The sequence below is a fragment of the Lissotriton helveticus genome, chromosome 6 (assembly GCF_964261635.1).
Source record: "Lissotriton helveticus chromosome 6, aLisHel1.1, whole genome shotgun sequence".
Classification (NCBI taxonomy): domain Eukaryota; kingdom Metazoa; phylum Chordata; class Amphibia; order Caudata; family Salamandridae; genus Lissotriton; species Lissotriton helveticus.
Window position 1 is genome coordinate 144,476,079 of NC_136067.1, and position 12,166 is coordinate 144,488,244.

General features: G+C 46.3%; 1 protein-coding gene across 1 annotated transcript in view; it reads right to left on the reverse strand.

The window, feature by feature from the left end:
* Nucleotides 1-12,166, reverse strand: part of RBKS (ribokinase) — a 399,775-nt gene that overhangs the window by 257,188 nt on the left and 130,421 nt on the right. The window contains exon 3 of the mRNA XM_078647503.1: nt 4,774-4,837. Within this exon, the coding sequence (XP_078503629.1) occupies nt 4,774-4,837 (64 nt within the window). The remainder of the gene's footprint in view (nt 1-4,773; nt 4,838-12,166) is intronic.

Consider the following 12,166-nt stretch of genomic DNA (forward strand, 5'->3'; position numbering starts at 1 on the left):
CCAAAAGTTTTTTTAATTCTGTAAAGGACGCAAAGGAGGGGATTATGCTTTGCTCTCTTTCTTTACTACCGCAGCAGCAAAGGTTTAATGAACATGAACATACAAAACAACTAATTGCTTTTGCCACTGACCTTGCTACAATGCCTCATTTGACCTCTAGAAAGAATGGCTGTGAATCCTGGCACACACATTCATAGGGCTCTCTGTTCTGACTGGTGTGTCTACTAAAGACAAAGCTGTTAGTGTATATTTTGAAGGAGGTGAGTAGCTGCCTACTGATACAGGGGAACTAGAATGAGATGTGGCCCACTCCTAAATCTCTGGCCCATCTGTGACCCTTGGCCTATGTCCAGTTTAGGTATTTAAGCAAAATAAAACTGTGTTTTCTGGACAAATAAATGCATCTCCCTCTGCCTCAAATTATAATTACGTAACAACTGTGCACTGCATTATGAGCTGGTTTCCTCTCAATGTCCTTTAGGAGTGCCAGACCTTGTCCTAGCGACCCACAACACTTTTTCAGATCTGTGAAATGAATACATTCAGCAATTTAACATGCACTAGTTAGGATATATTATAATATGAAATCAATCAAATGGCATACACAATATAAACATCTCGTTTGCATTTTTAATTACTGTGAATGCATGAAAATGATGTGTTTAAACAAAGCCTTCACCTCTACTTTGCACAAGTGAAATTGATTTCCAAATAATATCAATCAACACATATTACTAATTATAAGGATTTTATAAGCCAATAACATAGTTCATATTGAACATCGGCTTCATATGAATTTATTCTGGTACAGCTGTTGTTTTTTTAATGTCTTGGCAATACATTTTCTCTTAGAGATATACACCAGTGTTCAGTGATGTCAGTTATCATGATTTCATGGGACATCATTTCCTGAAACCGAGGGTCAAAGGTGATAGGACGTCACTTCCTGTGATATCACTGAGGTAAAAAAGATGTGTGATATCACTTCTGTCACACTTTTTGTGTGTATTGACGTCCATGGTTCCCTCCTCTGCCACTGAACCTGTTTTTAGGTCTAGCGTCCTGAGTTGCACTGTGCAGCAGTGCTCGCGCAGCGAGAGTCCTTTTGTCCGGGGTTTAGAAATGGACCCTGGAATTGTACACGCTTGTGCGTGTGTTTTTTGTTTTGTGTTCTGTAATTGGGCTTTGAGTGCGTGTTTTGTTTCAACAGAGCACACAATAGGCCAAAGGTGGGCGCATTGCTCCGCCCACGGCCTATTGGTGTCTGTTACGCACACCACAGCCATATGTTTTCAATTATCGTGCCCAGACACGGGCGCGATAATTGAAGACATATGGATCGTACAATATTGATTTCAGTGCCGCTTGTCTGTGGAGAAACTGTGGTGACGATAGCCAATGATATCCAATGTTTCGCCGCATGTTAACTCAAAGTTTTCCTCACTATTCCCTCATCAATTAGTTGAAGAAGGCGACATTTTTAGTTTAGTCGTGCACAGGATATGAATATGAGGAAGAAATGAAATTTGAAGCTGCATTTGTTCCTCACAGTGAAACACACTGCAGGTCGATGGCGAAACAGCTTCAGCAATGGTCACAGTTCCTTTGGCACAGCCCCATGCCAACTGGAAATGTACATAGGGACCACTCTGAGGAAACCCCCTTACTACAGTGAAAACCACTTTTCAACATGCTATGCCGGAAATGATCTTCAAGCCGGATTTTTCAAACGCGATACAAAGTATTCGGGCGTCTCACAGTTTTGATAAGTATTAAAGCCGGCTGCTGTCTTTGAGATATTTTTAATCCTAACCCGAGGAAGTGTGAGCAGAAGTAGCCATGTGCAAGATCCGCTCCTGTTCCCAGAAGACGTGCGTTGCTCACCTCTAGGGGCTACAGAAAGTGTAAGCATCTTTCTTTCACACTCAGACCTCCACTACTTTAGCTTTGTTCTCAGCAGTCCGACTTCTCTGACCAACAAATCACCGCTGGTGAGGAGTGTACCTTGTGTGCCCAGCAGACAGAAGTGGTGACGAGACGAGCGATGATCAGAGAGCGGCTGGGTGGCCGTGTGCCTGCGCGGCCATGTGGATGAGTGACTGAAGCAGTTGAAACAGCTACCATGGTGATCGTGTGCTGAGTGTCACCAGGTCCGCGTGGTCAGCAGGTTCGCAGATCTGCGGGTTTGCGAAAGCCAGAAGCCGTGTCACAGAGTCAACGAAGGCTGAGGGACTTCACGCAGAGTTTCGAAGCCACCTATGATTCATACCTCACACTTGCGAACTAGGAGAGAATGGCGGATATGGACGGGTGAGGCTAGAGACGCAGCACCTACCGGCTGAGCGGAAGTGGCCGGCATTAAGCCACTGTGGCTTGTATGCCTGTGAGGCCCTCCATCATTCAGTTCCCGCTCTGCTTCCCTTCACCAGCACCGGCCATACCACCCGCTCACATCAGTGCACAAGGGGCAGAGCGGGGCCAAAAAGGAGCTGGAATAAGGTGGCCTGAGAGCTAAAGTTAACCGGGTTTCCTGTTCACCCCATCTGTCTGACCAGCCTGATTTTCTCGATCTGACCTAAGTTGTCCAGTCTATCGAAAGACCCTGAAAGAAAACAGAAGGATGGCAGGTTGGCCCCTTCTTTATTCCAGCCAGCCAAGGTACACAGGTAAGAGCGGGGTATTGTAGGGCACAAGTGTGGCTGCCATAGCTGGTGGCTCGCAGCCCGGCCAGGGCTGGTTTAGTACTTTAATTGTGTTGGCTGGCTTCCGTCTGCAGCCACATCTGCCTCTGTCCACAGAAGACTTTTAGAAACTCCTTAACAAAGGAGTTTTATTTCCTAATTAATCAAACCGGTGTCCCAACCAGTCTTACCTAAAAGGAATGCAAACATTCCCATGCTTTGTTCTGAGAACGAAGACACAGAAACACTTTTATATTGGTAAGTGATTTCAAGCGATGCCAGCAGTTCAGTGGGTTTAAGTGAAAAGGATTCTGTGGAATTTGGGTATATAAATAGTTGCCAGTTCATCTGACCTCCTTAGAATGCGCTATCTTTTATTTAATGCGGATTTGTGCTTCTGTATGCCCCAAAACCCTTGTAATATCAATAGCTTTCGAAGCGCACTGAAGACAGGGGAAAATATTCATAATTATATTTTTTATTGTATTTGTTTCTTATTTCGGAAGGCCATGATTATTCTGCTAGGAGTATGACGGATAGTTTCATAAAACATGTTTATTTATTTCAAACGATACCTCATTGCCATAAAATAGCATGGAGAGTGGGGGAAGTGTTGCATGGTAACTGATTGGTCAATTACCTAAACACGCTGGGAGACACCGGTTCAGAGTGGTTTGGTGGCGTCTTCAATATGCTGACGGTGCAAGGAGGGATTTTCCTGCAGTCGCCTTTCTTCCTATTTTCCAAATAAGTCTGTCTGTCTGGGTTTTATGTTGCTGTAAGCGCTGCATTAGGGCGTTACCCATTAACCCCATTGTCTCACCATTTTTGTTATTTACTTAGCGCCAACTATACCCGAAGGTATTGCAGCGCTTTACATGATCACCAGTTATATTATACAGGGACACATTCATTTTATTTTTCTCATGGGGAGGTGATTTGCCCAGAATATCAGGATGTTGTGCCCATGCTAAGACTCCGACTGGTTCCCAGTTCCAAAGTCGGTTGCACTGCCATTATGTCACATAGACTTTTTTTTTAATTATGAAACAAATTATTCCACGAATCCTTAGAACTACGAATGGGCACTGACATGCACAAGAAAGCCATTCAATCATGAGCACACTCCAAGCCCATTTCATGTATTTTAACAATAGCTTTATGACAACAAACAGCTCAAGTTGTGAATGTGCAAGACCTAATAAACCACCTAGACCAACATTGGAAAAGAACCAAAACACAGCGTCAAGTGGGCACATTAATGCAAGAGCATCATCCAAAGAATTTGACAAGTCAAGTTTTTTGTGTGAATTTTAGTGCATGCCAGAGAGATTTACAATGCAATAGGTCTCGCATTTTCTAGAGTTTATGCTATTGGCATTGTAAATGCCAATGCCTTTTATTTATATGTTTAAAAAAACCAACACATTAATAAAAGGCATTGTAATCTATAATGCCAATATCTCAAACTCTAGTAAATGCAAGGCCTATTGCATTGCAAATGCTTGTTTCTTTATTCCGGTCTCAACCAGACCCAACACGCTGTACTCTACTATGTAAAGCCCCTCATATTCGCGACACTTCTGCTGCAATGGAACTGGACAGTGAAGCACTCCACTCATATACCAAAAGCCTAAAATAAACAAAACATGATATAAGACCACAGATTCTTTAATGTACGCCTCTGGATGAGCCACAAGATGACTTTTGTGCGCTAGGTGTGACTGTATTAGACGATCTGGCCTGTAGTGAAGAACATTTCTAACCCCCAGGCTAAATCACATGCCAGCAGGTAGCGCTGCACAGACACAGCACCTTTGCCAGGGAAGAATGCTACATGTCTTCAATAACGAACGAGCACGTCCACTATTGTCTAAGTTAATGCTGCTCAAACCAACTTTCTTTAACACTCTGTATGTGCGTGTAAAGAGCTGGCCTGTACATCATTTTTAACATAAAAACACACTGCTAACATTCCATTTTACAACCAGCAAGTGTATGTAAGCATGTGCCGTGCACGTTTAACAAAGTTAGAACACCTCAGAGAAGAAATGTTGTCAAAATAACAAAAATAACACAAAGGATTTCTTACCTGTACAGACGTTGTTCTTTTTGAAGTTTTCTAAGTAATCATTCCCGAAAGAGTCCTTCCCAACCTATACAAAAACAACAGTCATATTTGTTAGATCAGGGTCCGTAACCTTTTGACTGCTGTCGAATCATTACTACAATCTGGGGACCCCTACAGAGACATCATTGGAAGCCAGGGATCCCAGGCATAAGCAATTTCTTTGTTTTCCACCTCAAAACAATAGACACAAAACACGTATAAACCAAACAAATTATCAAATGTTGAAATATTTTAAGTAATTCACAAGTGAATATATAAAATGGTTTTCACATTTTCAGTTTTGCTTCTTTATTTGTATATACTTTATTCAGTTTAATTGATTAATGTTATTATTATTTAATTTTGTTAAACACTAGTGGGCACCCAGGGGTTCTTGAAATACAGGTTAAGCACCTCTGTTAGATCATTTGCTTCGAATGGCAACTTTAGCATTCCTGAACAAGATACAGGTATGCTGCTCAATGGCATATACATTACATCCCAAACATCTTAGACAGAATTCATGTTTACTACAGTCAGTGGCTACCTTGAAAATAAAAAAGGACTGAGTCCTTACACACTCTCGCTGGACATCCTGGAATGACGAATAAAGGATTATTTCACCAAAGTCTTCCTTTTAACCAAGCTGGTGAGTCAAGACAGGGGCGTAATGTGGGCCCCTGAACCCCTGGACCCCTATGGGCACGGAGGCCCTTAACCCTTCATGAGGCCCCCAAGTCCTCCTGCGACCTCCAATCAGCACATAGGCAATCAATGCCTCTGAGATATGAGAGTCTTAGGGGCCCCTCTTCAAATTCTGCAGGGGCCCCATTATTTTGGGTTATGTCACTAGGTCATGAGAAAGTTGAAAGTTGAAAAGATTTGTAAAGCGCTCTGTTACCCAGCGGTTTCCTGGCGCTGAGGGATTGACAAGAAAGGAAGGGGGGAAGCACCAGGAAATTACTGTGAGGGAAAGGCTTGGGCAAACAGATGGGTTTTGAGTGCTTTACGAAAGTGCTGGTAGATGGTGATAGACCTGATGTTCAGGGAAAGGCTATTCAGAAGCAGGGGGCAAGGATGGAGAACCTAGTGCCGCCCACTCTGGACTTACGAAAGCGGGGGACGCTAAGGAGCGCCTGGGTAGAGGAACGGAGGTTACGGCAAGGAAGATAAGGGGTAATCATGGAGTTTATGTAAGCTGGAGCCGCGCGGGCACGGGCCAAAAAGACCATGCAGCCCATCATGAAGAGAGTTCTCTACGAGATGGGGAGCCAGTTTAGGGACTTGAGTAGAGAGTTGGTGTGGTGGAACTTAGGGAGGCGGTGAATGAGGCAAGCGGCCTGATTCTTGATGGACCGAAGGCGCCGCAGTTCGTAGGCAGGAATGCCCACATACAGGCAGTTCCCGTAGTCCAAACGGGACAGAATCATTGCCAGGACAATAACTTTGAGAGCATCAAAGGAAAAAAAGCGGGAAATCTTGCGAATAATTCTGAGGGACAGAAAGCAAGATGAGACAACAGAGCTAATCTGAGGACGCATGGAGAGGTCCTGACTGATTTTGATTCCCAAGGTTTTGACTTAGACAGAGGGTACCGGGGGAGAACCAAGGATGGAGGGCCAGAAGGCGGGGGGGGTCCAAGGGCTAGTAAGACTGCCGGTCAGGACCAACTCCGTTTTGTCCGGATTAAGTTTAAGATGATTTTGATTCATCCAGTCAGAAATAAAAATGAGTGTGGCTTGAAATTTAAGGAGGGAATCTGAGGAAGAAGAAAGATCAAAAACAAGCTGGAGATCATCCGCATAATTAAATACAGAGATCTCCATATTAAGCAAAGAAACAATGAGGGGGTGAATGTAAAGATTGAAAAGAAGAGGGGAAAGGGAAGATCCTTGGGGAACCCCACAGGGCACCAGGCGGGTAGGGGCGGTAAAACCCGAGAGCTGAACCGCCTGCGTCCGGCCTTGAAGATATGAGGCGAGCCAAGTGAGAGCGGTCCCCCGGATGCCCGCTGCTCTGACACGGTCGAGAAGAATGAAGTGGTCGACCGTGTCGAAAGCAGCGGACAGATCAAGAAGCACCAAGGCTTGGGGAGAGTTGGAATCTGCCATGCTCTTCAACTCGTCCAAGACGGAAAGGACCACCGATTCAGTCAAATGGGCCGGACGAAAGCCCGCCTGGTGAGAGGCCAATAAATGGTTGTCCTCGATGTAAGCTGATAAACAAGAGGTAATATGGCTCTCTAAAATCTTGCCAAGGTAAGGGAGCAAGGATATAGGCCTAAAATTGGCAGGGAGAGTGGGGTCAGTGCCAAGTTTTTTTAGGATAGGGATAACTGTAGCTATTTTGAAAGAGGCCGGAACAATACCCTGGGAGATGGACGCGTTGAGAAGGGACAGGGGGGGGGGGTCGGGACAACCAGAGAACAGCTCCTTTAAGATATTATTATTAGGTTTTTGTAAAGCGCGTAGTCACCCGTAAGTATCCCAGCGCTAAGATCCAAACAGGCCAGAGGGTAGACCGGGGGGAAGGAGGGGGAGGAAGGAGATCAGGGGAACAGGTGCATTTTCAGCCGCTTCCTAAATTGGAGATAGTCTGGTTCCGTCCTGAGTTCACGGGGGAGGGAGTTCCAAAGACGGGCTGTGTTGACAGAGAAACACCGTCCGCCCGTGCGCACCTTCTTCACTCTGGGGATAGTGATGAGGTATTCATGGTCTGAACGGAGGGATCTAAGGGCTATGCCGGGCCGTAATCGGCGGGGGAGCCTGACTTGACATTTCTAAGCAGAACAAGGAAAGATTCCTTCGAGATAGGTGAGAACCAGTCAGGAGAAAAGGAGACGGTGGGGGAGGGGGAGGAAAGGGAAAGGGGGAGCATGACAGAGGAATGTTTAGTTTAATGTTGGCAATTTTCTCAAGGAAGAAATCGTTGAGAGAATGACAGAGGGCTTGGGAAGGGACAGGGTTGGGGTCGGCTCTGTTAGAAGCAGATAAGTTGTGGACAATGGAGAAGATCTCCTTGGGTTTATTGGCCGCTGATAAGATCTTCCCAGATAAGTACTCTGTTTTAACTAAGAGTATAGCTCTCTTATAGTTGTTAAGAAGAGACCTATATTGAGCCTTCAGAGAGGGGCAGTAATTGCGCCTCCATTGGCGTTCTGACTGTCTAAAAGCCAGTTTGAGAGTTTTTAAATCGCTGGAAAACCATTTATTGGCTTCATGGAGGCGACAAAACCTGACCCTCCTAAGGGGGGCGGCCTGGTCGCAAGTAGTAGACAGCCAGCTGTTGACGGCGTCTACTTGAAGGTCAAGAGAAAGGCCGGATAGGTCAGGGGAGGAGGTCGCCAAGGAAGAGCAGAGAATATTAAGGTCCACCCGATTCCAGTTCTGGGCTAAGACGTTCGTAGGCAGGGGGGGCTTATCGATAGCTCCCAAGTCAACGGAAAAGGAAATAAGCAAGTGGTCCGACCAGGGACATGGCAAAGTGGTTGGAGAAAAGATGGTTCGACTAGCTGACCAGAGCTGGTCAAGGGTGTGACCATGCACGTGGGTAGGGACGTGAATGTGGGAGACAAAATTGAGACAACGGAGAGTGTCAGAAAGGTCTTTAGATGTCTGGTCTTCCCTAGGGTCTCCAGGCCAATAGTTGAAGTCGCCCAAGAGAAGGACTGACAAATTATTGACCACGAGGGTGGCCAAAAGGTCCTGTAGGGCTGGCACAAAGTGAGGCATAGTTTGAGGGGGACGGTATAAAAGGACGACAGTAAGAGGGACCAATAGGTTGACCGAACGGGGAACGATAAAATCCACATTCGAAATGGACGAGTAGGAGAGAGGCTGGAACTGGAGATTTGATCGGATGATCATTGCCACACCCCCACCGGTTTTCCCGTCAGGGCGGTCGGCACGGAGGGCATTGTAAGAGTCAGGAAGTGCCGATAAGACATCGGGCAGTGAAGCTGCGGAAAACCAAGTTTCCGTAAGAAACAAGAAATCAGGTGTCTCAGTGTCCAGAAGGTTATAGAGTTCCAGATGGTGCCTAACCGCCGAGCGGGTGTTCAGGAGGTAGGCCGAGGCCACAGCCGGCAGATGGGAGGGCGAGAAGGGGGAAGAAGCTGGGGAGGCAGCCAACTGGGACCTGGGGAGTAAGGTTGCGGGGGAGGGAGGGTAAGCGGAAAAAATGCCAAAGGCATGGATGCGTTCAAGCGTGGAGGAGTTAAGGGGCCAGTTGCCCTGAAAGGCACGAAGCTGTGCGGGTGAATACCTCCCAAAAGAAACAGGGTCTATGGCCCCGGCTCCCGACCGATCGGGCGCAGACGGGCTTGCCTTTGGTGCGCCACCGGCGCGCCCGCTGCGCGCGGCCGCTTTGCGGCCGGGAGGATGATGTCATTATATGCTAGTCAGAGGGGGGAGTGGCCAAGATACTGCACCGGCAACCCCAGAGTACCCTCGAGATGGCGTCTGAACTCGCCGGTCCCCGTGACAGCAACCTGATCGGCTGTACGGAGGAGCGCTCAGTGAGTAAAGGCAGGGCAGGAATTAAAAAGATGACACACAAGTTACACAAACAAATACTTTTTAAAATGAGCAAAGTGTCGGTGCTCCCGGCTTCCGCCTCAGGAGGTCTGCGGGCAATTGTCAAGCAGCATGAGCAGTGGCGTAACAAAACTTGAGGGGGCCACCTGGAAATGCATGGATAGGGCCCCTGCATGCTCATACCCAGTCAGGAGCTCTCAGACCTGCCTGTGCACAGTGTCGGGGGGGAGATTGGAGCTCGGAGCCCCCCACCCACGCACCATGGGGACTGCGGGGGTCATTGTTACTCCACTGGTCACTAGGCAGCGTTTCAGTTCACGGTTCCACTAAAGGTGCAATGGGGTGGCCATTTGGAAAGGTAGTGAAAAACCACAAAACTCTAGATTTGTGGGCACCTTCAAATCTTCTTAAAGGATTGTGACAGCCAATTTACACAACTGCACTAAGTGACATAAAAGTTTTGAGTACTGGAAAAGTTAGGTATCCTCCAGGTGAAGAAAAACATTACTACATGCCATAAATGCAGGTGTGCGTCACACTCATGGTTCACACACTTATTCTTTCTAATACTTTGTACTTTGGGTTACGTTTTGGACACGTGATCAAATTCCCCGTACGTTCATGGCGGCGGTTCAAGTGGCGTTTCTCATATAGGATTGTAAGGCATTGTCCTCTTGTAAGAAACAACTCGAGGTACTACACGGGAGATCGGGAGCTTCGTACACCTGGAGTGGCGGTTAAATAGGTGCTTTGTGGCAGGATTGAAAGGCATCGTCATTGATTGTCCGATATCAATAAATTCGAGGTGCCACACAGGAGATACTCTTGATTAAGGTATGCTCTGATACAGAACCTTGTTGATTTTGACACTTCCCAATCGAGGACATACCTGCTGCCCCTGCTGACCTGCACAGTTGCTCCTGGGTCCCTCATGCTGTAAGCCTCCTCGCCGCTGTCCTACACCATCCTGCGGCAGGAGACTACAGCTCCCAGCGAGCTTCGCGGACACTTCCGGTTTTCCGCCCTCAGTGCGCCCGGAGGCGCTACTAAAGCACAGACGCTCCCTCCGCGTCGCGGAACGCGCGCGGGACCAGCCGAGCTAAGCCCAGGCTAAGCCCGGGCAAAGGGCGGGCCCTCTGTGGCCCTCAGAGGACCCAAGGAGGACGGGACGGGCCACCCCACTTGATTTTACCACAGGAGGAGGTATTGTGATGCTTCACGTTTATTGTTTATATTGACTATACTGGCGTTTTCATCATTTACATAGACACTATGTCCATCTCGGAAGAGCTCAACGCCCTGTGTGGCACAAAGTACGCACCTGATGTTATAACCTCCCCTACTGTGGGCACAAACTGTGTTACTTCAAATGGCTTTCCATGGGACTCAACATCTCCTGTATTGAAAGACCAAAAACAAGTAAATGCCTCACCCCTGGATCACATTATTAGAGGGAAGCACCGACAGCGAAATTGTCACTGGGAACTATGCAAGTACACAAAATCTGTGCAGCGGCCCAACATTATCTCCCTTTAAATTAATAACATCAACGCAGGACACGGCCGCGGCCAAACTAGATGACCCTGCCTTGTCTCCCCAAATGACTTTACTAACTCAAATTGAGCGACTCTTGTTAGCTGTCATCTCACCTTTGGTCTCAAAAATCAACGACTTGGGGGATAGGCTGATTAGCATCGAGGAAGTAATCAGAAAGTATTCTTCTCCAAATAATAAAATGGATGTATCCGCCTGCCCAAACCCTCCCACCGTCCTTGAAAAGCATAAGTCTAGTATTTGTAAAAATGGTGACTCTCAATTACAGCCTCTCTGTATACCAACCCCGATAAGCCACAAAGTAATTTCAAAACCCCCGTCATTAATTCCTTCAGTGGTTAGAACAGCTCCGGCAAGAATGCCATGTATCAACCTACCTCCAGAAGCCGCCCCATACATATCTGTCCTCTCTGGGGTTCCTGCCATCAACAAGGGAACACACGAATCACAGCAGGACCTGCTAAATAAGGTCATTTTCTGGTTACAAAAAAATAGACCTCTGCCACCCGAGCTGGATGGTGGCATCCTGAATGTCAGGAGGGTGGGGTGGTTAGGCTCGCTGCCCAAGGATATCGCTGGGGACCTGGTGCTAATTAAATTCAAAAACAGAAATATCGTCCCTTATTTACGATTTCGTCCCCCTAAAGAGAGACATGGCACCATTCGAATTTGGGATTTGTACGATTTTTACCCGAGCCCCCGATATATTCAGTTACACCAATAGTCATTTAACCTTTTAACCCCTAACGATTTACAACTTTCGTTTGAAAATTGTATTTTTAAAACCCCATCACTAAGAGGAAACTTACACGTTTGAGCTAAGCAGACAGGGTAGGAAGTAACTGCGGATAAAGGCTTGTTTAATGCTCTTGCTTTAGAGCAGATCATTGAAAATGAAATCTATGCATATTGATTAGCTGATTCGATATACTTATTTAATTTTGTTTTATTAATTTTATAATGAAATGTTATGGTGTTTATGTAACTTTATGGTGTTTATTTATGTATTGTTGACGCTTTTATGATTTTAAACAAAAAATCGAATAAAGCTAACTTAACTGAACTACTTTGTTCTGTGGGAAATCCACAGCACTGGCCATGGAGGAAGAGAGTAGGGCTGGACATCCACAATTTATGGAGATTTCTATCTACACTTCTGGAAGTTTTCTTAAACGCCTCAAAGTCCTATTTGCATTATAGGAGTCAACGTACAATGCAGAAAACAGGATTGAAAACAATTTTGTCTACAAAATACATATACCAGTGCATTATAAAGATTTGTTTAA